The 27,385-nt window shown below is 33.7% G+C and overlaps 1 protein-coding gene across 1 annotated transcript in view; it reads left to right on the top strand.

Annotated features, from left to right (window-relative positions):
- The window catches only part of FANCL (FA complementation group L), a 51,199-nt gene that overhangs the window by 14,698 nt on the left and 9,116 nt on the right, over positions 1–27,385 (top strand). Inside the window, exons 5-6 of the mRNA XM_036262630.1 lie at positions 1,989–2,085; positions 6,871–6,939. Of these exons, the coding sequence (XP_036118523.1) occupies positions 1,989–2,085; positions 6,871–6,939 (166 nt within the window). The remainder of the gene's footprint in view (positions 1–1,988; positions 2,086–6,870; positions 6,940–27,385) is intronic.

Here is a 27,385-nt window from a genome sequence, read left to right as displayed (position 1 = left end):
CTGTCATCTCTTGCAATGATGAAATATATTTACATTAGTTTCTGTAGCTATAATTCTTTTAGCTTTGTCTGTTGTTGGATTTTAAAAATTGTAATTAGTAAGAAGTTTGATTTTTTTATGACTGTATAAATATTCTTCATTGAAAAGTTAATGGTAGAACAATTACCATTTTTTCATAGCTTCATTGTTTATAATTTAGTTTATAATCTCTTCCCATTTTGGTTTCATTTTCTTTTTTATTTTTAACATTTTCTTAATTTCTCCTTGTATATGTCATACCCTCTATTCCACAGACTTCCTCTCCCCCCCACCCTCCTTTGTTTCTTTCTTCTAACGATCTCTCTCCTGGAACCTTCTTTTTCTGTCTTCTAATGTAAGTTTTGTTCACCAGTGTTCTTCAAACCACTTTTTATTTTTATAAAATTTGTTGAAAATTTGCTTTAGTTGATGCTATTTCCTTCTTGTTCTTTTTGTAATTCTGGGTATATTTATATTTAAAAGTGTCTTTTTTCCCCACCTCTGTTTAAGTGAGTCGAGAGAGGACATAAATGAATGTGCTGATATCAGCATCTTGAATCTGAGGTGTTGATGTTTTCAAAGGATTAGGTGCCCATATCTCTGAACTTAGAGTTGTATTGATAAAATGTGTGATAAAGTTCCATGTTCTGAATTTTGGGGGGAGAGGGAATTTGAGATGCTTACAGAGATAGCTGAAAGAAATTAATGATTAATGAGTAAATATTTATATTTAAATCATGGATATTTTTATGTAAATTAATATTTTTTCTAGAATAATTTTACTTTTGTTTTCTAAGACCCTAGACTCTTTATAGATTATGATGAACATTCCTTCTGTTGATAAAGATTGTTTTATCTTTTAGTCTATTGTTGAAGATGTCTTTTTCAGATTTAAATCTATTTTTCATTACAAACAGTGTTCCACAACTTTGTTGCCCAGCATTTTTGAAATTGACCCACTTTCACCACTATACCCGGCCAGTGACTAAACAGCATATAGTGATGTTAAAAAATGTTTCCTGGGTTAGAAGGCTAATGTTAGTTCTGAACTCTAATGGGTCTTACCATCAGTCTGGGTGATAAGTTGTGCAATACTCTTAGGCTACTTTTTATCTTTACAAGAGAATAGTATTGTAAAAATGTCAAAAAATATCCACATGCCCAGTTCACTAGTAAATATACTACTAAATCTGAACAATTTTGGCAGTAGCTTATGCTACTCAAGGGACCATAGTTTTACAGAATGATATATTTCAAAGGGTATTGGTTTCCGTTGTAGAAAATTCATGCATTTAGAGCAACTTAAAGCCAAAACAACTGTGCTTGTGCTATATGTTTAAATTATTAGTCATCTTGAGTACATGCCCAGGTTAAGTGTCAGAAGCTATATATCGCACAAAAAGAAAATTTATAGTTAGGAGATCAGGCTGTACCTGTGCTTATACAGCATTTTCCTTGGAGGATCAATTTGAGTATATGAACTAATATCAGCCAGATTTTTGTACAGAGCAATATTATTGATAATAAAGGAAAAGTTCATCGAGGAGAAAACAAATAAAGGAAGCATAAAAGTCTCATACTGTATGAAACTACAGAAATGGATCAAAGAGTTTGACAGGAAGTTTAATGTGTACATAAGTAGAGGCTGACAGGAACATGCTGTGTATGCCAAAGGTTCCAGTGATGGAAAACCGAAACATAGTGCTCACTGACCACAGCATGAGCCTTGACACACATTGTAAATAATCCAGAGATCTATGACTGCATTAAGCACTAGGCTGGTGTATTAACGGCAGTAAATCTATATAGCAGTATAAAGGGCTGGCATGCAGAAATCCCTCTGATTAATTTTGTAATGGATTAATAGGAATATAGCAAATATTTTCATTTTGAATCCTACCATTCTCCACCCCTCCCCCCAGTCCTGCCTTCCCCAGTGTGATCATTTTTTATTCTCTTCTACTCACCAGACTTGTATATGCGAATTCTTGCTTCAATACCATAAAGTTAAAAGCTGAAGATGCTTCTGGTAGAGAGCATCTAATCACTCTCAAGTTGAAGGCAAAGGTATGTGTTAAACTGTTATTGTGGTCTGGAAATACTTTGTGAAATGACCTTTATGAATGTTTTCAATGAAAAGAAGTGCTATCTGCTTCTAAAATATATATATATATATATATATATATAGTACTTAAAAAAATTATTTTGGAAAGCCTCAAAGAAAATTCACCAGGTTTCCAAAAGCCTAGATATAATTTCATGTCACTATTTTAGTTCAAATTTGATCAAAATATAGACTATAAAAAAGGAATATTGCAATAAGATTCAGCAGCCTCAAAGTACCAAAATGTTGTTTTTGTAACATCCAGTATAAAAGACTTGGAAGCTTCTACTATCCCAAGTAAAGCTCTACTGAAAGTCTTTTGTCTTTAATTCTTACTGTGAATTACCTTTGTAGTTCTTATTTCTAACCCACTCCCAACCCTCAAACACAGACACACACATATGCATGTTTTCTATTATTTGTTTTGGCTGGATTTTTCTTTCTTCTGTTATTTTAAGAATCTGCCAAGGTTATGCCTCTATTTATAGGGCCTTTACAGGTTAGTGAGTGATCTATAACTGCTCATTGATTTATTGGCACAAAACAGCTGCTTCATCTTTATTTCTTAGTTCTAGATTGTGAATTTTGAGAAATAAGTAGATTAAGCAAGTTCAACATTTTAATCATTTATTTAGTAATCACTAGGGAAACATTAGAATTTGAGAAAACCAGGACATCTTTTTTTTATTGTTCCCAGGAGTCATCAATCAACTCTATTTCAGAAGATTGTAGTGATGAAAAGATCAATTGTGTTTGTCCTTTTTAAAAATGTGCCTGGCATTTAAGCTTTCCATGAGAGAGAATTAATATATAAAGCTGTACTGGGTGACACAGAAAAGTTGATATCTTATAGTGTCTCTATATCAGACAAGTTGAGAAATTGCTCATTCTCTCTTTTTCTCACACAGAATGTTTAGGTATAATTTTAAGACTCATGTGATAAGTGCTAAAAAGATTAGTGGGCTAGAAATCTTATTTGTAAAATAAGTTACATGGATATTTTGGTTAAAATAAAAATAAATTATTTTCTCATTTAATTTTTAAAGGTGTGCTTTTTTTAAGACCAGGGAGAAAACTGCCTCTATCTTTCCGAAGGTCACATACTGTCAGTGGCTAGGGTTCTTTCATTTCCTTCAAAGCTTTATTTGTTTATAATTTGTACATTGATAAAAGTTCTTTGCAGCTATGAAAATGTTAAAATGAAAGATGTTAAATATATCCTGTCTTGATTCTAGTTTTTTTTAATAGCCTAATTTTTGCAAGAATTTCTATTTATTGAAGAGATAATGCTTTAAGTCGACACTGCCCATATCTATCTATACCTACAAGATTTTATTATTAATTCCAGTTAGTGATGTTATTGGTAGTATTGAGAGCAAGGATGTAGCTACTAGTCTGTTCCCTTTCCTTATGTCTTTACAAGGTCGATAAGGTAACACTTTTGGTATTTCTTTGGAGAATATTTTCATGTGTCAGTTTTTGCAGTATCGGTAGCTGTGAAACATTATCATGGATGCCCTGGCAAGAGAGAAGAGATAGCTTTATTTGAGTTGGGAAGAAATTAGGAAGAAAAAAATGTTTTGTTTATGTTTTCTTTTTTAAAAGACAGAGTGGAACTGAATGAATCTTATGTTAGTATGCTTTACTAGAGTCTTTAATTGTCCATTTGGTTCAGTTTTCATAGAGACAGACCCAAATTCTCTCTTAAATGTTATCATTTCTTTTCTAGGAATATTTGGGTTCGGGATTGTCAGTTAAAAGTAGTGATAGCTGAAACTGTGTTAAAAGTGCATAATGCAGAAATCTTAATCCAAACCAAATTTTAAAGGGTTAAGCTGGTTTTTTTTTTTTTAACAAATCTTAAAGCAGGCTTATTTTGTAAATATACAAGCCTTTTATGTATATATGTATATGTAGTAAAGAAATTAATTAGTTTATGTTTATTCTGGTATGCATACTTGCAATTCTGCCTCTCCCCTCACTGTCTCTAAAAACCTTAAAAGAAAACAGTACCAATTTTTACTACATGCCCCCATTAAAAATAAATATATAAATAAAACAAAATATGATAAGGGAAACAGTTTAACTTTGCTGTTTTTATAGGTGTATTTTTATGCAATACTTACATTATATCCTGAACTTTGAGATGCAATTATTATCTTTCCTTGAAAAAAGAAGTAGCCTAGAGCTTCCTCAGCTTTGGCCAAGATTAGAACTACTTGAAAAGCAAATCACAGATGTGCACCAGAGACTGAGCACTCTGTCTCTGACGGCCGTTTTTGTACTCTGCAATTTGTATGTATTCATTTAGGGAGCCTCTAGAAGGTCCAATCACAGAACAGTTTGGATTAAAATTTTTCTTAGAACTATATTGGAGTTTAAATATATTGCATGTGACAAAAATATATACTTTTATACTTTTATAATTGTATTATGTTATAGTTATTGATTTGACTGAATTGTTTCAAGTGAGATTTTTTAAACTATATTTTAATTTAAAATAATTACTGTATTTCTTTTTCAATTACTATTCCTTTATGTGGAGCTTTTATTGTTAATTATACTTCTAAAATGAAACTTTTGGAAAGTAGTCTCCGAATTTTGGTAGTTATTTTACAATATTATTTTTAGTTATTTCTATTGTAGTTAGTAGTATAATACAGATGATTCTGACTATGAATATCTAAGATACTACTTTATAATTCACATTAAATTATCCACAAGTATATAAATTTGTGCTTTATAGGTTCTGTGCAGTTATGTAAAATTTATTATATAAATAAAATTGATAGTAAATGTGAATATAATTAACACATACTATATATGTGCATTTAACTTATAATAGATATACAGTAATGCCACCTGCAAATAGATCAGTCTAATTTATGTTTATATGTTTGCATAATAACACATAGAATATATTTAAAGGACATTTATCTTAGAAACTATCCCACATTTATATATGTGGGATCATATTATATTTATTATAACCTGCTTTTTTGTTCAACTATTGGATCTCTATGTCAGTACATATGTACCATTTACTGTACTGAGTCCTACTTAAATATAAGATCATATTCTCTTTTAACATACTGAGTTGTATACACTTAGTGACTTCCAAAATTATAGGTACTTTATTTGGTTTATCTATTCTAAATACAGTAAACATTCTTGCTCAGATTGCTTCTTTAAGTTAGAGAGTTGATACTATTCATTGTCAGCATCAGCGGGAGATAAAAAACAGTAAGTCAAAGGAAACTAAATATTCCATTCTTGACCCATGGAGGTTTCAAGTGTGCATTATTAGTTTTATGGACTGTTAACATTTTAGAGGGAAAGGAGATTTTATAACACTTTCAATTGAGTTTCATCCTTTTTACTTATAAAACAGTTTACTGGCTTGTCCAAGATCACACAGATTAGTTTGCCAACTGAAAACCGGCAAGAACTGAAGTCTGCCTGCTTTATCGCTGATTACTTTGAGATAATCACATGACTTATAAAAATGACATACAAATTGTTTTTCCAGTGATTACAGCAGTTACACTCTTAAATACATCATCTGATATTTTAATTGTCTGAAATAGAGCCCCCTCCTTAATTTCAGCCTGGCCTTCATTTTTTTTCTCCCAAGGTAGAGCTTAGTTATATTTTTATATGGTTTCCTGTATGTTTGCTTTGTGTTGTCAGTTCTACGTAGCCAGATACCATTACTTGGAGTCTGCAGTAAGTTTCTTTTCAGTCAATGGATCATTATAACTAAATGTCAATTCATTTCAGAACATTGATGTCAGTGGGCTGATCTTTTTAAAAAAAACTATAGTAATGATGTTTGTCCCTTTTTGCTTTATTCAGTAAAGTAGAGAAAAATAAATTGAGAAAAGTGAGTCTAAAACTTATTTTAAACATTCTGTCAAATGAGAAAGGAGTTTTACTAAAACTAATTTTCTTTGAGTAAATTTAGCTTTTTAATGGAAAGAAATTAGTATTTTTTCAATTACATGCAACTTTGAAAAATCCAGAATTGCATTTACAGAAATCATGTAGTACATTTCTCTAATAAAAAAATTAATTTTAAGAAAAATTACATTTTGTCTTTGTCAGATTAGAAACCTGATTTGTCCTAATGACTATTACTTTTTATATAAAACTGTTGAATCAGTTTTCTATTCATCAACCATGAAAATGTTTTTCTGGCTTAAAATTATTACTTTTGGTTTTCCTTAATAAAGCATTTTATTTTTTATTTTTAGTTATTTTGTTACAATAAGTAATTGCTTAATTGTGGAAAATACTTTTTTATAATTAATAATTATTTGTATTTTTGTGCCTTTTTTGATGCTGACACTACCTCTTTAAATAGTAACTGAGGCTATTTGAGATTAAATTTTAGACTGAAAGGAAACTAATATCAATTAGTACGATCTCTTATTTTAAAGATAAGAAACTGAGGTCCAGTGTCATTTACCACTCAAATCACATTAGCAGATGACCTAATGCTAACTTAATTCATTCCTCTGCTCAAAACTGATTGCATTGCTACCTTCAAATCACCACACTTTGTACTTCTTGAACGTGAATTGACTACTAATCAGTTCTTGACATCTCTATAATAGTAGAATCAAAATACTTACATATAATACATTTGCATTTATAATACTTCTGCTAATCAGTTTTTCTAAAATACTTTATGTGAAATTGTCACAGAAATAAAAATAACCTTTTTTTTTTTTTTTGCTTTTTCATAGTACCCTGCAGAATCACCAGATTGTTTTGTGGATTTTCCTGTTTCATTTTCTGTTTCCCGGACACCACAGGTACATTCTTAAATTTATTTTAAGTAGCTAAAAACACATTTGATTTATTCATAAGTGGTCATTACAGGTTATAAAGTTATTTTCTTTAAGCATCTGTTTATAAACAGGACTTCTAGAGTGCTTCTTTCATATTTCCTAGTAGTTAATGTTCATTTTCTCTCTGCACACGCATGCACGCACACTCGCACCCACACACGTAAACACACCATTCAGCCTTCAGATCTTTATGCCTCAATTTAGATAAACATAAAGAAGCTCTGTTGACAGAAATTTTGCTTTTTAATTTACATTCTAAAGGACTGTTTATAAAGCAGTGAGCAGTAAGTGGAAAATTGGGTGAAATTTTTCAGATTGCTAAAACTTGTAACATTGATGACATAATATCAGAGAATCTTTCTTCAAAGGAGAGTAAGTTATGACTAAAAAATATAAACCTTGCCATTTCAACTCAGTTTTTATTTAAGTGTTTCTCCTTCATTTGTTCTTGAACTTAGATAATTTTCTTTTTGTATGTGTTTTGAAACATTCATACTTTGAATAAAGAATATAGGAGATTGTTTCTCCTGCTCCTGTCAATTGAATTTCTCAGTACATTGATGATATCTAACAAGATAATATATTTAGAAGTGCATTGTAAACTGTAACATTATATAGTTACAAGGTGCTATGATTATCAGTAGTACCATCATCAACATTATGTGCGTGATTTCTAAAGATCTGGCAGAATAGCAGCAGTTAGGTTCAAAGAACAATCTAATGATGATGGGCATGGTCCTTCTTTCATCAGTAAATTGTGTCAGTTGAAAGCAAGGAGAGAGAACATTTCTATTCTTAAGCAAAGAGAAAAATATTCCTAGTGACATTTTACAAATATTTTCTAAAGAGAGACCACCTATCTTTTTGTTATGAAATTTTGATAGGTTCAAGTAAAAATGTATGCTTTTATTTTATATTGTGAATATTTAAAATAATTGCCCTGTGTATGACATTAGTTTTTTTTAAAAGCCTAACAAGATGTAAATAGTGTTTTGAAGATTCAAATGTCATTTTAATCATACATACATATTCAAAAATTATTTTTCTCATTTTCTTATTTAAAAACAACAACAAAAGTCTCCTTTTAATGGAAATTGAGAAAAAAGCAAAATATGGAAGAGGAAAAGCCTTGTGATTTGCTCTTGGTATTCTGTTATATACTATAAATATATAAGACATACTGTGTTGATTTTTCAAAAATTGTATTGGAATTACTCCGGCTGGTATGGCTCAGTGGTTGAGCATTGACCCCGTGCACTAAGAGGTAGCCAGTTTGATTTCCGGTCAAGACACATGCCCAGGTTGTGGGCCAAATCCCCAATGGGGGACATGCAGGAGGCGGCCAATTGATGTTATCTCTCATCACTGTTTCTCTCTCTCTCCCTCTCACTTCCTCTCTCAAATCAATAAAGGAAAAATAAAACTTAAAAAAATATATATATATATTGAAATTATATATAAATTCTACACCTTTCTTCTTTCTTTTTTAATATTCATTGTTCTATTTGTCTCTGTAAGCTTTATCTTTGTTTTATATGAGATAATGAGTTAACATTGTACCTAGATTGTATAACTCTTTCCAGATATGCTGTCTCTAAATTATACTTTAATATTTTTCAAAGCCCAAGGTTGAAGAATATATTTTTGATGTTTCTTAGGGTTTTTTGATTTTTTTTTTTTTATGTAGATGATCATACAAGTTTTTCCCAGACTTTAATTTATGAATTTACCTTATTTTGGCATTTAGCTACATTAGTTTGTGACTCTGCTAGGCTGGAAAATCTTAGAAGAAAGTTGTGTCCCTTCTTAACACTAGCTCAAGTGCCCTGCACATATAAGTATGGAGTAAGTGTTTGTAATACTAATTAAAATTCAAGTTTTAGATTTAATTGGGTCATACAAGTTTTCTGTTTTGTACTAGCTCCAAGAAAATAGAATTAATTATTAGTAACTAGAATGTCACAGTTATTAAGTTACGGAATATACTAAAATTCTTAGCAAAGTACAGATAAAAATTTGTACACCTTTTTATCCACGACTCAAATTTGACAGATGTTAATATTTTATCACATTGCTTCAGATCTCTTCCTATTTCTTTCTCTCGGGAATAAAATGGTTTTGAAACAGCTAAGACTTACCCCTCTTTTCCCTCCTCCTTTCCTCTTTCTTTCCTCCTCTTCCTTTCTAGAGGTAACCACTTCCCTGAAATTGATGTGAATGCGATCCACACGTGTTTTTGCTACATTTCTTTATGCCGTATTCTATAACATTTGCAGTCTGCCTTTTTTTTTTAACACAACATTGTTTCGAGGTTTACCAATGATCCATGCATGTGTAGTACATTTATTTTAAATGCTTTATATCATACCATTATATGAATCTGCCAGTTAATTTATCTTTTGCCTTACTGATAAAGTTGTTCACAATTTTCTTACTAAATTTCTCCCTGCAATGAACATCCTAACGTGTTTCTTTGTACAGATGTGAGACTACACATGTGAGACTTTTAGTGTGGGTAATGCCTAGAAGTGAAAATGCAGAATTGTAGGGAATTGCACCTCTTTGAGATTACTAAACATTGCCAATTGCCTTTCCAAATTGGTTGTATAAATTTATACTTCTACCGAGCAAAGCATAGAAATTCCTACTTTTCCAAATCCCTTTTAAGTCTTAGTCTGATTTTAGTTTGACCTTAATTTTTATCAAGAATGATAAATCATTATTACTGTGTTTGTAACCTTAGCCTATTTAAATTTTTTCTTTTATTAAAGCATCTATTATATATTTTGGATACAAATTCTTTGTTGATTATGTTGGGATTTAAGTATCTTCTCCCTGTGTCATGTATTTTAATGTTGTATATGATATATTTTGTCAATCCGAAGTTTAGCTTTCAATATAGTCACATTTACCACTTTCTTTCATGTGACTTCTACTTTTTTTTGGTCTTGAATGGAAAAATATTGCATATCTTGTTCTGAAAATATATTCTATAGTTTGTTCAAAAGTTATACTTTTTCATATTTATTTGTCATAGTTATTTAAGTATTAAGTGTGAGGTAGGAATCTGTATTTACACTTGCCTATTTTTTGTATACACTCATAGAATTTGAATGTGCCACCTTCTTTTATGGAGATCAGGGGTTGATTTCAGTTTTTCTTTTATGCATGCCATTAAACTTTAGAAAATTTTCATACCTATTCTTTTAAAGTCTAGCTGTACATCGTAAGTATTTTGGTGATGTTACAAGGGGCATGAACTTGTGAGTCTTTTAATCATCATAAGAATGCTGGCAATGTGTTTTAAAAGTAAGAAGCAATATCAGACTTCTCTGCTGTTTTTGACCTTTTTTCATTGACTTGTTGGAAACAATTCTGCTTGTGGAGACTTTAAAAAATTTTTTAAACAGTTGTGGTTCTTAAGCAAAATAAATGTTACTATTGTATTCTAGTAGCAAACTTATATTTAAGAGACTGTTAGTAGGTTCCAGATAATTGATTTACAAAATAAAACATTCCTTGTCTGCTCTTGTACATTTTTTTCTTTGGATTCAATGTTTCTGGACTTTAAACTTGGAAGATCTTTATTTTCCTTTCCTTTTGTAAAATAATAGACATGGCTTTGTGGCATCCATATTAAAAATGGGTAATTTTCCTTATGGTCCCTGTCTTCCTGCTGGGTTGATAATGTTTTGATGTATTTTTCTTTTGCTCTGATGAGAGGTCTGCTGCTGCTGCTCTGACATATTCATTTGGATGAATAATTATAACTTGCACAATGTCAAGCTGAAGATGGTAGGGTTTTGTGCGTCATGACAAGCCTAGTAGCCAGTGCAGGTGTCTCACAGCATGATCAGCAACAGCCAGTGTATTCTGGCTCGGAGGAGACATTTAGAGTAGTAAGAAATCAGCACCAAGGGCAAGGCTGCTGCTACTACTGCCGCTGTGATATGTGCCAAAGAAACACAAAGTGCTTCTCAAAGACAAGTGACTGCACACCTCTTTCAGATATTTACTTTTTAAACTCTATTAAATTTTCTTTATAGATTTAATATAGAAAGTAAGAACATGCCATGATTTTAATCCTATCCCACTTTCCAGCGTGACAAATGCTCCAAAATGCACCTTTAACAATCTGCTGTCTTTTGGACTTTTACATGTAGGTCATATATGTGAATATTGCTGACTGATGAGACTGTAGAATTTCCTAATGTAAGATTTTAAGTACACTGATATTAATGATTCTATAAAAAACAGAATTCATTTTCTTCAAGTCGCTAACCAACCCAAATGGATGTTAAAATTGCAGTTCTACCTATAAACGTGCCATTCAGTGCAGGCTCGGTGAAGTATTCTTGCCAGGAAGTTGGAATTTTCAGACTTGGTATGATACAATAAGCAGTCTTTATATTTTTACCATGGAAATCTCATATTCTTGGAATAATGCCATGAATGCAAGAAGAGCAAAACTAATGATAAAGCCTCTGGCTGATAATCTGATGGTGAATGAAGAATTTGTAATTAAAGGAAACAGTCCTATTACATAGCAGGGAGCATGATCCATTAGTTAGAGCAGCAGACTAGCAGTTGGGTATCCTAGGTTCTGTTTACAGTTCAGCCATTGAATTAATTGTATAATTTCAAACAAGTCACATGACTGCCCTTTACCTCAGTTCATATGTATATGGAATAATGAACTTTTTTTCTTTCATAAAGATGTTAAGAAAAATAAATTTGGTTTAAAACAAACAATTTCGGGGGAGGGGGGGAACCCTCAGTATCCACTGTAAGAATCCTATGGAAGTTCTTTTCTGACCCACTAGATTATCTTTCTTAGCATTTTTCTCTTTGCTCTCTTTGTTGGAGAACTCATAGTACTGGATTTTGTTCACTCTTAAGTTGGTTAATTAAATATGCTTTTGTCTTCCTGGTAATCTTCTTCTTGCCACAATGATATGGATAAAAAGATATCACGATGATCAAAACAAAGAAATCTGATTTATTATTGAGATTATGTGGTATGGTAGAAAAAGTAGCATGTGACCTATTGGACCAAGTGATCTATTAATTGCACTTTTTTTCAGTAACATATCATTTACTTTAAAAGTACAGAGAGAGAGAGAAAACCAGCAAAGTTAAGAAAATATAAAATTATCTTTAATGTGTTCATTTAGAATTGGGATTTCACTGAATAATAGTTTTGAAATTATGCTCATCAGTTACCAAAATATTTCAGTTTTAAAACAACTGTGCATTTATTTTTCCAGGTAATCCTTAGAATCATTTAAGTTTTTAGTTACAATTGGGTTTTTATTTATCCACCAAATTAAGAACCTGTATGTTCACAATCTAGGAATTGGTTATTTCTGCATTTATTTAGCTTCCTGCTATCAAAGTTTTATTTTGCTGTTTATTTCTTGTACTGAAATCCTTTATCAATAATTAGTGGAATTTATTTTTATTTCTACTTCTAGTCTGCTAAGAGTTTGTTATCAATGAAAGTTGAATTTTATCAAACATTCTTTATATTAAAATAATCAAATAATTTTTCTTCTTTAATCTGTTAATAGGGTAAATTATATTGTTTGGTTTAACCCTCTTTTAATTTAATCTTAAATGTGTAGTTTTTACTTTGTTTATTTGAATTCTGGTGAACATGTTCATTTATTTTCATAGCTTTCACCAATGGCCTTTGGTTAAAGAGAAGTATTGAAATTTTAAATAAGTATGCTAAATATGAATAGGGTTTCACACTTTCAGCTAGAGGCAAGTGACACAAAAGAAATAAAGCATGATTTATTTTCCCACCCACTTGTATAATTTAGTGGGGGTTAGAAGTTCAGGGTTCTTTGGACATTCACAGAACTTAGGTAAGATAAGTAAGGGAACTGACTCACAGAGATCTACTAGGGAAGTTATATCCTAATTTTAGTGCTTTATTCGATAAAATTGTGTAGCTGTCATGGTCAAGTCTTCTCTCAATAGTTAACTTGTAAAGGTACATAATCAGAAAAGCAAGAAGCAGTAGTTTTCAGTAGGAAACAATTTAAATGCAGCAGACATTTTTTTATCTACCATATATGGAGCACCGAGGTGGATTCTGAGGATATTATGGTGAGTTAGACAGGTTTTAATATCCTAAGATAAGTTTTAGGAGTAACTCTCTGTCTGATAAGGAGAGAGGTATTTAAAAAGATAATTTCAGTTAAATATGTTGAGTGATACGATGAGCTGTTTTCATAAGGTGGAAGAGAGGCATATACTCTAACCTGATGTGGTCAAGCAAGTTTTCTGGATAAGAAGCTCAGTGAGTCTTAAGGAATGAGAAGTTAGGATTGGGAGAAGAGATGATACTTTAGGAGAGAAATGCATTAGCTAAAGAACAAAGGCATGGGATTGTAGGAGATGTGCATTAATTACACATCATTTGGTACTCTGGACTGAAGCTTTTCCTAGAGTTAGGCCAGGTCTGCTGTACTCATTCTGATGAGCTCGGGCTTTCTCCAAGGTTGGGGTTATACGGAAGATGTGTGACATGGTCAGAATCTTGTTCTATAATAGCATTTCTCAGAGTGATTTTTTTTGTTTGGTTTGATTTTGGCTACTAATAGAGTTAAGGTGAAGTAAGGACTCTATGATCGAATAACTTCATGACATTTTACATTCAATTTCTGCTATTTCTTGACTTAGGACTTCTCATATTTCTTAAGATGCCTAGATGTATTATAACTTTTCAGCATGCTTTCCTCTCCCTCCCCTCAAAACACCTTTCTGGATTAGATTTCAACATAACATGTTTTTTTAATAGGTCACTCTGTCAGCATGGGGGAGCGTTCTAAGTGAGGATGGCAAGACTATAGTGAAGGAAGTGGATTGAGAGGCTGCTCTGTATTTCTATGCAGGAAGTAATTGTGGTTTGTTCTAGGTTAATGGTTGCTGGGTAAAAGAAAAGGAGGTTGAGGAAATTTCACGTTATATTGATAGAATTTGGTGATTGATTGGGCATGAGAGCTCAAGGATTACTCCCACTGTAGCTGGTGTGGGTGACCAGGTTAGCAGGTAGTACTACCAAGTGAGAGAGGGCAGGAAGAAAAGGTGTAGAGACAAGTTCAGTTTGGCATTTGATGATTTTGATATGCCTACGGTATATGGAAGTAAATGTGTTTAGTGGGCAGACGGTTATGCCTTGGAATCTATATCATTATAATTTCAATTGATTTCTAGGATTATCAAAGTTAGTTTAAGTTTTGTAGAAGATTATATCTGCATTTATGAGCACATGAAATACCTTTATGGAATGGTAGCCAGCAGCATGCTGGGATTCTCTCTCAGTCTTGACCTTACCTGAAGTAAAGGTTTTTTTTATTTTTTTAAATTTTTTTTCCTTATTTTGTTGTTTTTAGTGTGAGTAATGAAAATTAGGTATAACCAACCTTTTTTTTGGTGTGTGTGTATGTGTGTATCAAGGGGCGGAGCACCTTTTTTTCAGTATGACCTAAGCAGAACAAAAGCTAGAATTATTTTTTTACTAATTGGCTTGTTTTTTTTAAAAAAAAATTATGTATATCTTTATTTTTATTTTAATGCAAAGTAAAGGAAGTTAAAAATTAACAGCATATTAGAAATGTATTCAAATAAAACATTAACAGCATATTAGAAATATATTCAAATAAAACATTAAGGGTAAAAAGCAATGTACAGAAGCGACTTTTCTCAGAATTAAGAATTAAGAGATAAAGAAATAATAGATAATCACAGGGGTTTTTTCATCAGTTGGGTCAAGATGCCACCATCTGAGCCCCATGTTGACATTTTTAGCATCTCACTTTATTTCCTTTTTTAAACAATTATGGTAAAATACACATAAAATTTACCATCTTAACCATTTTTTAAAGATACAGTTTAGTGGTTTTAAATATATTCATAATGTACTACCATCACCATCTATCTCCAGAATGATTTTCATCTTGTAAACGGAAGCTCTGTACCCTTTACCTGCTTCCACCAGCCCCTAGCAACCACCATTGTATTTTCTGACTTTATACTTTTGACTATTCTAAGTACCCCATGTAAATGGAATTATATAGTAGTTGTCTTTTCTGACTGGCTTACTTCACTTAGCATAATATCCTCAAGTTTTATACATGTTGTAGCATATATCAGAATTTCTTCCTTTTTATGGCTGAAAATATTCCATTGCATACACACACACACATACATACACACCATATTTTTGTTTATTCAGTCATCCATTCATGGACACTTGAGTTGCTTTAATGTTTTAGCTGTTGTAAATAATGCTGCGATGAACATGGGTGTACAAATACCTTTATGTGTTCCTACTTTCAATACTTTTCAGTATATACCCAAAAGTGGAATTGCTGGATCATATGGTAATTCATTTTTAATTTTTTGAGGAACTGCCATACTTTTTTCCACAGCAGCTGTACCATTTACATTCCCATCAACAGTACACAGAATTCTAATGTATCTACATCTTCACCAACACTTATTATTTTTTGTTTTGTGGATGATACCAGCCATTCTAATGTGAGGTTGTATGTCATTATAGTTTTGATTTGCATTTCTCTAAGTGATGTTGATCACCTTTTTGTGTACTTATTGGCTATTTGGGTATCTTTGTAAAAATATCTATTTAGTTCCTTTGCCCACTAGGTTGTTTGTTTTGTTGTTGTTGAGTTTTAGGGGATCTCTATATATTCTGGATCTTAATCCCTTATCAGATGTATGATTTGTAGATATTTTCTCCCATTCTCTGGGTTGCTTTTGTACTCTATTGATGTCTTTTGATACAACAAAATTTTAAATTTTTTTGTGAAATCCAATTTATTTGTTTTTTTTCTATTGTTGCCTCTGCTTTTGTTGTCATATACAATTAACCCTTGCCAGATCCAATGGTGTGAAGCTTTTGCCCTTCGTTTTTCCCTAAAAGTTTTATACTTTTAGCTCTTACATTTAGGTCTTTGATCTATTTTAAGTTACTCATTGTATATGATGTTAAGGAAGGGTCAAACTTCATTCTTTTGCATGTGATGTTCAATTTTTCTGGTAGCATTTGTTGAAAAGATTGTCCTTTCCCTACTGAATGGTCTTGGCACACTTATCAAAAACAATATTTTCTCTATGGTTATAATGAGGGCTACATTTAACATCCTAAAGTTATAACACTCTGACTTGAATTTATACGATCTTCACTTCAAAAATGTACATAAACTCTGATCCTTTACAGCTCTATACCCAACCATTTCAGTTGTTAGTGTCACAACAATATGTGCCTCAAACCAAAAATGAATAATTATTTTAATTGCATTTGTCTCTTAAATTATATAGAAAAGAAAATGTGCAGTTAACATACCAAAGTTATGATAATACTAGCTTTTAGACTAATAATTATTTTGTTTGTTTTCAAAATGCATTAGTCTCTTAAGTCATGTAGACAACAAAATGTAGACTTTCAAACCAGAGTTATAATAATCCTAGCTTTTAGACTAAAGATGGTTTCAAAATGTATTAGTCTCCAGTCTTGTACAAAACAAAAAGAGTTAAAAACCATTGTTATAATAATACTCGTTGTATTTACCCTTATTGAGATCTTTATTTCTTCATAGGGCTTCAAGTTACTGTCTGGTGTTTTCTCATTTCAACCTGCAAGACTCCCTTTAGCATTTCTTGGAGGGCAGATCTAATGGTAATGAACTCCTTCAGATTTTTAAAATCTAGGAATGTCTTAATTTCCCTCTCACTGATGAAGGACCATTTTGCTAGCGATAGGATTCTTGGTAGACAGTATTTTTTTTTTAGTACTTTTATTTATTTTATTTTATTTTTTTATCCTCACCCGAGGACATTTTTCCATTTTTTTGTTCAGATAGAGTGGGAAGGGGTGGGGAGGGGGGGAGAAACATCGATGTGAAAGGGACACATCAGGTGGCTACCTCCCACACAACCCAATCAGGGCCAGTGACAAACTGCAACCGAGGTATGTGCCCTTAGCGGGAACTGAATCCGGGTATCTCTGGACCACAGGCCGATGCTGTAACCACTGAGCCAAACCTGCCAAGGCTCTTTTAGTACTTTCAATATATCAGCTATTGCCTGTGGCCTTCAAAGTTTCTGATGAAAACTCTGCTGATAGTCTTATTGAGGATCCCTTGTATATGATGAGTCACTTCTTGCTGCCTTCAAGATTCTCTCTTTGTTTTTGTCAGGTTTTATTTATAATGTGTCTCAAATTGAGTCCCCTCAAGTTCATCTGACTTAGATTTCATTGAGCTTCTTGGATGTTTATATTCATCTCTTTCATCAGATTTGGGCATCTTTCCATCATCTTTTTCTTCAAATACTTTCTGCTGCTTTCATTCTTCTTCTGCTGAAATGCTACAGTGCACATGTTGGTCCGCTTGACAGTATTCCACTGGTTCCTTGGGCTCTGTTCACCTTTTTTCAATCTTTTTTCTTTCTGTTCCTCAGACTTGATCATTTCTATTTATCTCCAAGTTTGCAAATTCTTTCTTTTTTGCTGCTCAAATCTGCCTTTCAATTCTTTTAGTGAATGCTTTAGTTCTTTTGTAATTTTTTAGTTTCTTTTTAGGCTTGCTTTCTCTTTATTGATATTTCCATTTTGTTCATACATCATTTTCTGGACTTTTTCTACATCTTTACTTTTTTATTTTTTTTATCCTCACCCGAGGATATTTTTCCATTTTTTGTACAGATAGAGTGGGAGGGAGAAAGAGGAAGGGAGAGAGAGAGAGAAACATCGATGTGAAGGGACACATCGAGTGGCCGCCACCCGCACGACCAACCAGGGCCGGGGACAAACTGCAACCGAAGTACGTGCCCTTAGCGGGAACCGAACCCGGGTCTCTCCGGACCGCAGGCTGACGCTCCAGCCGCTGAGCCAAACTGGCCAGGGCCATCTTTACTTTTTTAAGCATACTTAAAGACAGTTCTAAATTCTGTTAGATTCTCTGTTATGCCTTGTGATTTTTCATTGTTTAAAACTGGAAATTTTATTCTAGTAATGTGATAACTCTAGAAATCAGATTCTCCTCTTTCCCTAGAAAAGAAAGAACAAAATACCCTCTTATTTATTTTATAATTCTTGTAGGCTGTCTCTGTGCCAGGGATCAGCCTGAGGTTTAAAGTCAAGGTCTTCTCTGTTCCTTTCTGAGCCTGTACCTTTCCCTGGGCATACATAGTGGCTTCCAGATTTCCCCCGCATGTGCAGTTGCTTTTGACTGTTCTGTTCTGTTCTATTCTATTCTATTTTTTCTATTCTATTCTTTCTTTATTTATTTATGTTAATCCTCACCCAAGGATATTTTTTCCATTGATTTTTAGAGAGCATGTAAGGAGGGTGAGGAGAGAGAGAGAGACATTGATGTGAGAGAGACACATCGATTGGTTGCCTCCCTCACAACCCCGACCAGGGTGGGGGATCGAGCCTGCAACCCAGGTACGTGTCCATGATGGGGAATTGAACTCGAGACCTTTCGGTCCACAAGCCAATGCTCTACACACTGAGCCAAACTGGCCAAGGCTGAATATTCTACTCTTTAATGTCTGGGTCCCAAAACCTGGAGGAAGAAAAGAGAACAATGAAGGGATAAATAAAAGGTCATTGGCTCTTTAAATACCTTGAAAGTCACTTCGGTAGGGGAAGGGGCTTGCAACAATGGGGGGAGGTGCATCTACAGTGGCCAACAGTCTGTCTCCCCTCTGAGATCAGGAGCAGCAATCAGTGATCAGAGCACAGATCCCTGATGTTTGAAATACAAGGCTCCTTTTGCCCATATCGGCTTATACAAGCCGTGTGCAAACTGCTTCTGGAGTGTGTGCAGGGCCGTCTGTCATGGGTCCAGGGATTGGATGATGGGTAACCCCTGCCATGCTAAGAACTGAAATGAACCAAAGGTACAGTTGTTTACAACTGTAGAGTTTTAAGCCTCCAGAGTTTTAAACTAGGTACATCAGACCAATTCTGTTAGTGCAATTGTCTAGGTGGGGAGAAAGATTCCTGGTGCTTCCTACTCAGCCATCTACCCAGAATCCTCTCCTAATTGGCCTGATTTTTTAAAATATTATTGTTTTTAATAATCTATAATATAGGATAGCTAAGGACCAAATTGAAAGTACTTACTTATTTTTAACATACACTTGACAGATGTTCCCTTCTTTCATTAATTTTTTTAAAAACATAGTTGCTATAATCATTCTGTAATGGCTGCACACAAAGTGATTATGTTCCGTTTGACCTTGTGGGTAGATTCTGTTTTCACAAGACTTAAAAACAGTGGCAAATCACTGGGCTGGTGTGGCTCAGTGGATTGAGGGTCATCCCGTGGACTGAGAGGTCCTGGTTTGATTCCTGGTCAGGGCACATGCCTGGGTTTCAGGCTTGGTACCCAGTGGGGGCGTGCAGGAGGCAGCTGGTAGATGTTTCTATCTCTCCTTCCTCTCTCTCTAAAAACATATTTAAAAAAATAGTGGCAAATTTTTTTAATCATTAGTGGTCAGTTATAGTTAAACTGAAATATAAAGAGGTAAATTGTTCTTTCTGGTTTGCTTGACAGAAAATAGCATTTGTTTATATAAATTTAGTTATAGTGGTACCTACAAAAAAAGTTGAGAACATCAATGAAACTTGCAAATAAGATCAAATGAACCAAATGGTTAAGAGAGTTATCATCTCTTTAATAATATCTGATTGGAAATGTTGCAATTAATATTAAAATTAAATTTCTTAAAAAGTTTAATCTCTTGATATTTCCTTATATAGAATAAGGAAGCCTTTTGAATCCCTCAGTGATAAAGACTAAAAGGATTATTAGAGGATTTATCTTCAAGTATTATAGGAAAGTATAAAAAAATCAGAATGAAAAGCATCTGTTGCAAGTACCAGAAAATTATGCTATTAATTTAAGTGTCATCAGAGCACAAAAGATCACATTTCGGGACTGTGAGAAAATTATTAAAATACTGGAAATAATAGTACTTAAGATGAAGATATTATACTCTAAGATCTGGTTAAGTGACTGACATTATTATATCACTTCAGGTATTATAAAAGTAACAAAATGCTTTTAAAGATAATAAGCGTTACATTTTGAGATTGGCAGTGTTCACACTTTTCTGCTTAAGTGCTTTCCTAGTTTAGCATAATTTAATAACAGTTACCGGGGAATCGCTAACATCTTAGTTCCCATGTACATCTTTTCTCCTTCCTTCTTTGATATATACACATTTATAATCTATACATACATATAATAGTGATACGATTTCATCCTCTAAGTGGCGGGTTTATGAACAGTTACTCTCCTGCCTTTGTCCTTACTGTTAGAAATATTTTCATTTTCTAAGTTTTAAAGCTTCTAATTGTTGAAAAGCCTACTGCTATATAGATCCATTTCTGTTCAGAAATCAGAATTAGTGTTTTTTTTTAAACAGCATCGTTGAGGTATAATTGATATACAATAAACTGAACATATTTAAGGTGTAAATAATTTGGTGAGTTTAACAAATGTTTATACCCATGAAATCCCTACAATCAAGATAATAAACATTTCCTCCTTTTCCTTTTTAATCCCACCCTTCTCCCCCTTTTTTCTGGTCCCCGGGCAACTAGTGATCTGCTTCCTAAAATTTTATATAATTCTACGTACTTTTCTATTTTAGGTTTCTTTCCTCAGCATACTTAGAGATTTATCCATGATGTAGCATGTAATAATAGTTCATTCTCTTTATGGTGAGCAGTAGTACTCCCTTGTATGGATATAACACATATTGTCTATTTACCTGTTGATGGACATATAGGTTGTTTTCCAGATTTGGCTATTACAAATAAACTGCTCTGAACATTACGTGGATGCCATTATATGAACCATATGCTTTCATTTCTCTTCAGCAAATACGTAGGAGTGGAATGGCAGGATCATATAGGAGATGTGTGTTTAACTTTGTAAGAAACTGCTAAACCGTTTTCCAGAGTGGTTTTGCCATTTTACATTTCCAACAATAGTGTCTGAGAGTTTCTGTTCTCTACATCCTTGCTGATGTTTGTTATGGTCAATCTTTTTTATTTTAACCATTCTAACAGATGTGCAGTGGTAGCTCACTGGGATTTTAATTTGCATTTTCTTACTGACCAGCGATGTTGGGCACATCCTCGTGTGCTTATTTGTCTTCCATACATCTTTTTGGTAAAGAGTCTCCAAATTTTTTGTTTTTTGGCCCAAAATCTTAAATAAATGAAGATATGTGCCATATTCAGGAGTTAAAAGATTCAGTATTGCTAAGATGTCGGTTCTGTCCAAATTGATCTATATATTTAATGCAATCCCAGTCAAATCCCAACAGATTTTTTTTAGAAACTGACAAAAATGATTCTAAAATTTGTATTTAAATATAAAGGAGCTAGAATAGTCCAAGAAAAGCTCTGAAAAAGAAGAACAGCCCTGGCTGGTTTGGCTCAGCGGTTAGAGCGTCAGTCTGCGGTCCCGAGAGACCCGGGTTCGGTTCCCGCTAAGGGCATGTATCTCGGTTGCAGTTTGTCCTCAGCTCTGCTTGGGTCGTGCGGGTGGCAGCCACTCAGTGTGTCCCTTTCACACCGATGTTTCCCTCTCTCTTCCTCCCACTCTATCTGAATAAAAAATGGAAAAATGTCCTTGGATAAGGGTTAAAAAAATAATAATAATAATAATAATAAAAAGAAGAACAAAGTTTGAGGACTAATCCCACTTAGTTTGTACTTGTACCTAGTTTTTTTTGTACCTAGCTTCTTTGTAGAATGTAAAAAGAAAATTTCTCACTATTTCACTAATTGGTACTTGCATGTTTTGGAAAGAGTTTAGACTTAAGCATACAAAAATTCATCAGTGGGTACTGACAGTGTGGAAACGAGACCACTGATTTCTTTCACTAAAGATACAGTCTCTAGCCATGGAGCTAATGAGAACTTCTTCTTCCTCCCTGTTTACTCACTGGCCATGCTTCATAAGAAAATGTGATACCTTTTATGGTTTTTCAGTAATGATACAACCTTGTCTCCTGATAGTTTATTTTTATGTGTTAAACTTGAATAAGAGTAATCAACCTGACCTTTCCCTGCTTTAGTCTTGGGATATTTGATTTATACATGGCTGCCAACATAAAAATTGGCAAGCATTGCCGAAATAGACTGCTTCAGCATGGTAAAACTGGGCAGGTAACACAATTAAGCCTGTTAGTTTTTTTGTAAGGTCATGATTTGTTGACTTTTCTTTAAAAAAATTTTTTTTTTCCTTTATTGATTTTTAGAGAGAGAGGAAGGAGGAGGGAGAGAGAGAGAGAGAAACATCAATGAGAGAGAACATCAATTGGCCACCTCCTGCATGCCCCCCACTGGGGATTTGGCCCACAACCTGGACATGTGCCCTGACCAGGAATCGAACTTGCGACCTCTTGGTGCATGGGTGGACGCTCAACTACTGAGCCACACAGGTTGGGCTGTGATGTGGTGACTTTTGAACAGACTTTCTAATGGATCATGATCTCATACTGAACAGGACTGTTCAAAAATCTTTTCAATTGTGTTTGTTCAGAACTTTTCAGTGAATCAGTGCAGGGATCCCACGTACAGATCTTTTCAGTGAAATGCCCATGCTTAGAATAGTCCAGATATTTGGACTTTGGTGCAGAGAATTTTATTAAGTGCCTTAGGTGATCCTATTATTAGGTTAATCTCTTAATATTTTTATGCCTGTTATTTTCAAATCATATGAAGATGTCTGTTTATTTCTCTCAAGATTACACTTGTTCCTAGCCAAAAGGCCGAGAAGTGATTTTCCTCAAGATTAATACATTCTTTTTATTCTTCTGACCTTTGCTTTTAACACAGGAAATTGGATTCCATATCAGGCAATAGCTCCCCTGTTAAACTTAGTTTTTCTGCTCCTTGTTCATATAATGGTTTAGAGGTAGTTTTCTAACTTCTGGTGTGTAGTCTGTGCTGTTATTTCTTGTTACGGCCCTACCCCGCATAAATATAGACGAAAAACAGACAGGCACAGATTAAAAAACCCCTTGTGGTTGGTATGCCTTCAACATGGGCCTTGCTGCAAATCTTTGGAGTAGGTACTCTTACCTTGTTTTATATTTTCTAACTTTCTCAGGATTTATCCTCGTTTTTTACATTTTAAAGACAAAAGATTGTTGAGGTTATTTTCTCTCTTCTCTCTCCCACCATAGCAAAGCTTGGGTGAGAGGTGAGAGGCCTTTTGTGTGTGTGTCTATAGTTTTTTTTTTCCAGATACTAATTTCTATTGTTGTTTTTTCCCTCCAGTTTTTTTCTTTTTTTCCTGTCTTGTACCTGGTGTTCCCTAGTTCATTTCCTTTAATAATGGTGCTATGTATGTATGCAAAGAACGATGGCATTTTCCTCTGATTAGTAAATTAACCAGTTGCAATATTTTGAGGGTTGTTTTTGGATATTCACTACATTTAAGCTATATGATTGCTTTGTTGTACCTGCTAGGAATTTGTGATTCTCAACCAAATCTAAAACCTCAAAAGTTTTGAAGGCTGAGATTTTTTTCCTGTATTTTAGAAAATAATAGTAATTGTGTAATGCATCATTCACTTCTTCCTTAGATACATGGGGGTATAAAATATAAACCAAAATATTTTGATTCTGATATGTAGTCCTTCTGATTATTAAAGAAATGATTGCTGTACATTAAGTCATATAAATTATTTATATTTAACAGATATATATTTATATATAATTTGAATTTAAAATGTTTATAAACAAGAATTTCAGATAAATGGGAATACATTATAGTAATCAGGATCTTGAAATAAAGGTTGGTTTTTGTTTTGTTTTTTTGATCCTCACCCAAGGATACTTTTACAATAATCTTAAGATATAGCTGGAGGAAGAGAGAGAGAAACATCGATGTGAGAGACACATTGACTGGTTGCCACCTGCACAACCCCAACTGGGGCTGGGGATAAACTGCAAATGAGGTACATGCCCTTGGCTGGAATCAAACCCAGGACTCTTGGGTCCGTGGGTGACGCTCTTACCGCTGAGCCATATCGGCCAGGGTGAAATAAAGGTATTTTAAAGTGGATAGAATGACCTTCTTTATGGATTTTCAAAGTTATATTTAGAATTCTTAACTTGTAGAGCTGGAAGTCACCTAAGAAGCTATCTGGTGCACACCCACATTTATAGATGCATTGTAAAGGCTTCCAGAGGCTGTATATGTTTTGATTAAGATCAGATACTTTGTTACCATAAAGATTACAGCTGTGTAGCTCTGTTCCCTTTGTGGATTCTTTTCTTTTTGTTCTTCTTTTTTGTTTTTTAATCCTCACCCTAGGATATTTCTCTATCTTCAGATAGAGTAGGAGGAAGGGAGAGCGAGGTTAGAGAGAGAGAAACATCGATGTGAAAGGGCCATATCGACTAGTTGCCTCCCACATGACCCTAACCAGGGCTGGGGACAAACCGTAACCGAGGTACCTGCCCTTGACTGGAATTGAACCTGGGACTCATTGGTCACAGGCCAAGGCTCTAATCGCTGAGCCAAACTGGCCAGGGCAGATTCTCTTACTTTTTTTTATCCTCACCCGAGGACATTTTTTCCATTTTTGTTAAGATAGTGGGAGGGAGAGAGAGGAAGAGAGAGAAACATCGACGTGAAAGGGACACCCGCACGACCCATCCATGGCTGGGGACAAACTGCAACCGAGGTACACGCCCTAAGCGAGAACTGAACCGGGGTTTCTCTGGACCGCAGGCTGACGCTCTAACCACTGAGCAAAACGGGCCAGGGCAGATTCTCTCTTTACATCAGATTTCGACATACTTCTGTCAATTGGTTGAAATATTAGTTTCATTGAATTAAGTACCTTTTTCCCTATACTGTGCGTATAATAAAATGAAGTGATAAGACCATTTCTATATATTTCTACATGAGCTATATGTAGAGATATGATTTTAAAATTAACATGTTATTGTTGGAAATATGGAAAACACGAAGAATATAAAAATTGTCATAAAAGTTTTAAAAAATTTTTAGTTTTCAAGTAAAGTCTGTATACAATATTATATTAGGCTTAGGAGTACAATGTAGTGATTAGACATTTATATAACTTAACAGTAATTGCCCTAAGTCTGGTACTCATCTGACACCATATGTAGTTATTAAAACATTATTGACTGTATTCCTTATGTTCCCTTATTGACTTTACACCCCCATGACTATATTATCACTGCCAATTTGTAGTTCTTAATCCCTTCACCTTTCTCACCCAACTCCCCAACACACTCCTATCATCGGTCAACCGTCAATTAGTTCTCTGTATCTATGAGTTTGTTTCTGTTTTTATATTTGTTTTGACTTTTAGATTGCACATAAAAGTGAAATCATAAGGTACAGTATTTGTGTTGTCTGACTTGTATCACTTAGCATAAAAAAACCTCTAGGTCCATCCATGTTGTAGCAAATGGCAAGAGTTCAGTCTTTTTTATGGCCCAGTAATATTTCTGTGTGTGTGTGTGTGTGTGTGTGTGTGTGTGTGTGTGTGTGTGTGTGAGGTTGCTCCCATATCTTGGCTATTGTAAATAATGCTGCAGTAAACATAGGGGTGCATGTTATTTTTTTGAATTCGTGGTTTGGATTTCTGCAGATAAATACCCAGATTTGGAATTGCTGGGTCATATGCTAGTTCTATTTTTACTTTTTGAGGAACTTCCATACTGTTTTCCAGAGTGGCTGCACCAGTTTGCAGTCTCGCCAATAGTGCACAAGGGTTCCCTTTTCTCCACATCCTCACCAATACTTGTTATTTATTGATTTATTGATGATAGCCATTCTGACAGGTATGAGGTGGTATCTCATTGTGGTTATAATTTGCATTTCCCTGATGATTAATGATGTTGAGTATTTTTTCATATATCCGTTGGCCATCTGTATATCCTATTTGGAGAAATATCTGATCAGGTCTTCTGCCCAGTCTTTAATAAGATCTAAACTTACTAGGTTGAGTATTTTGTATTTGGTCATGTGATTTTTTTCTTTGGGGGAATTCTCTCTCCACCTTTTTATATTTATTTTATTTTTATTGATTTTTCATTAACCTTTTATATTAATGATGCTTCATTGTGAAAGATTTTTTTTTGATTTGCTGTTTCCTTTAATGGGCAGTGAACTTCTCTAGGTCAAGGACTGTATGTCTTATAATAATGGCTATCAATTTTTAAGCATTACTATATGCTAAGCATTCAGCATTTTTATGTACATTATCACACTCAAATCCTAATATGAGATTAATGCTAGAATTAACACTATTTCCTTTTTAAAGAGGCTAAGTGAAATTAAGTAATTTGCTGAGAAAGATGCAACTAACTTTCAGTGGTGGAGCTAGGAATGAGACTATATAGATTTGACTACATAGGTTTCTCAAAAAATTTAAAATATAACTACCATATGATCACACAATCCAAGTTCTGGGTATATATCCTAAAGAATTAAAATCAGAATCTCAAAGAGCTACTTGAACTGCAATGTTCATAGTATTCACAATAGCTAAGACAGGAAAAAATGTAATTGTCCATCAATAGAGGAATAGATAAAGAAAATGTAGTGTATACAAAGAGCTTTAAAAAAGAAAATCCTGCCATTTGCATCAACATGGATGAACCTAGAGGACATTGTGATAACTGAAATAAGCCAGTCACAGAAGGACAAATACTGCATGATTCCACTTAATATGAAGTATCTAACTATAGTCAAATTCATAGGCACAGAGAAGATAATAGTGGTTGCCAGGGGCTGGAGGGTGGGGGGACATGGGGATGTTGTTCAGTAGGTATAAAGTTTAGTTATTTTGTTAAGTTCTAGAGATTTGCTATACAATATAATGCATATAGTTAACAATACAGTATTGTGTACTTCAAAATTCATTGAAAGGATAGGTCTCATTGTAATTGTTCTTACCAAGAAAACCCAAAGGGACACAAGGAAATTTTAGGAGGTATTGGATATGTGTCTCTTACTTTGATTGTGGTGATGGTGTCGTGGGGGATATACATATGTCCAGATGCATTAATTTGTACCATTAAATATGTGCAGTTATTTGTATGTCCATTATCCCTCAATAAGCCTATTTTTAAAAACCCAGCATACTGTCCAGCAGTTGGATTATTATGTATGCATCTGATGATCAATTACTGTTTTATTGTAAGCAAAGAAATTTAGTACCAGATTTGCAGAATGGAAAATCAATATAATTACAGTGTAAATCATGAGTTTTTAGAAGGTTATGACTAAAGAGAGAATATTTAGTTAGAAGGTTGTTTTAGTAGTCTACTTAAAACTACACTTATATTCCTGGCTTGGGC

Source organism: Molossus molossus, unplaced genomic scaffold, assembly GCF_014108415.1.
Source record: "Molossus molossus isolate mMolMol1 unplaced genomic scaffold, mMolMol1.p scaffold_m16_p_15, whole genome shotgun sequence".
Lineage (NCBI taxonomy): Eukaryota > Metazoa > Chordata > Mammalia > Chiroptera > Molossidae > Molossus > Molossus molossus.
Note: the sequence above shows the minus strand (reverse complement) of the source record. Positions and strands in the feature narration are given on the sequence as shown.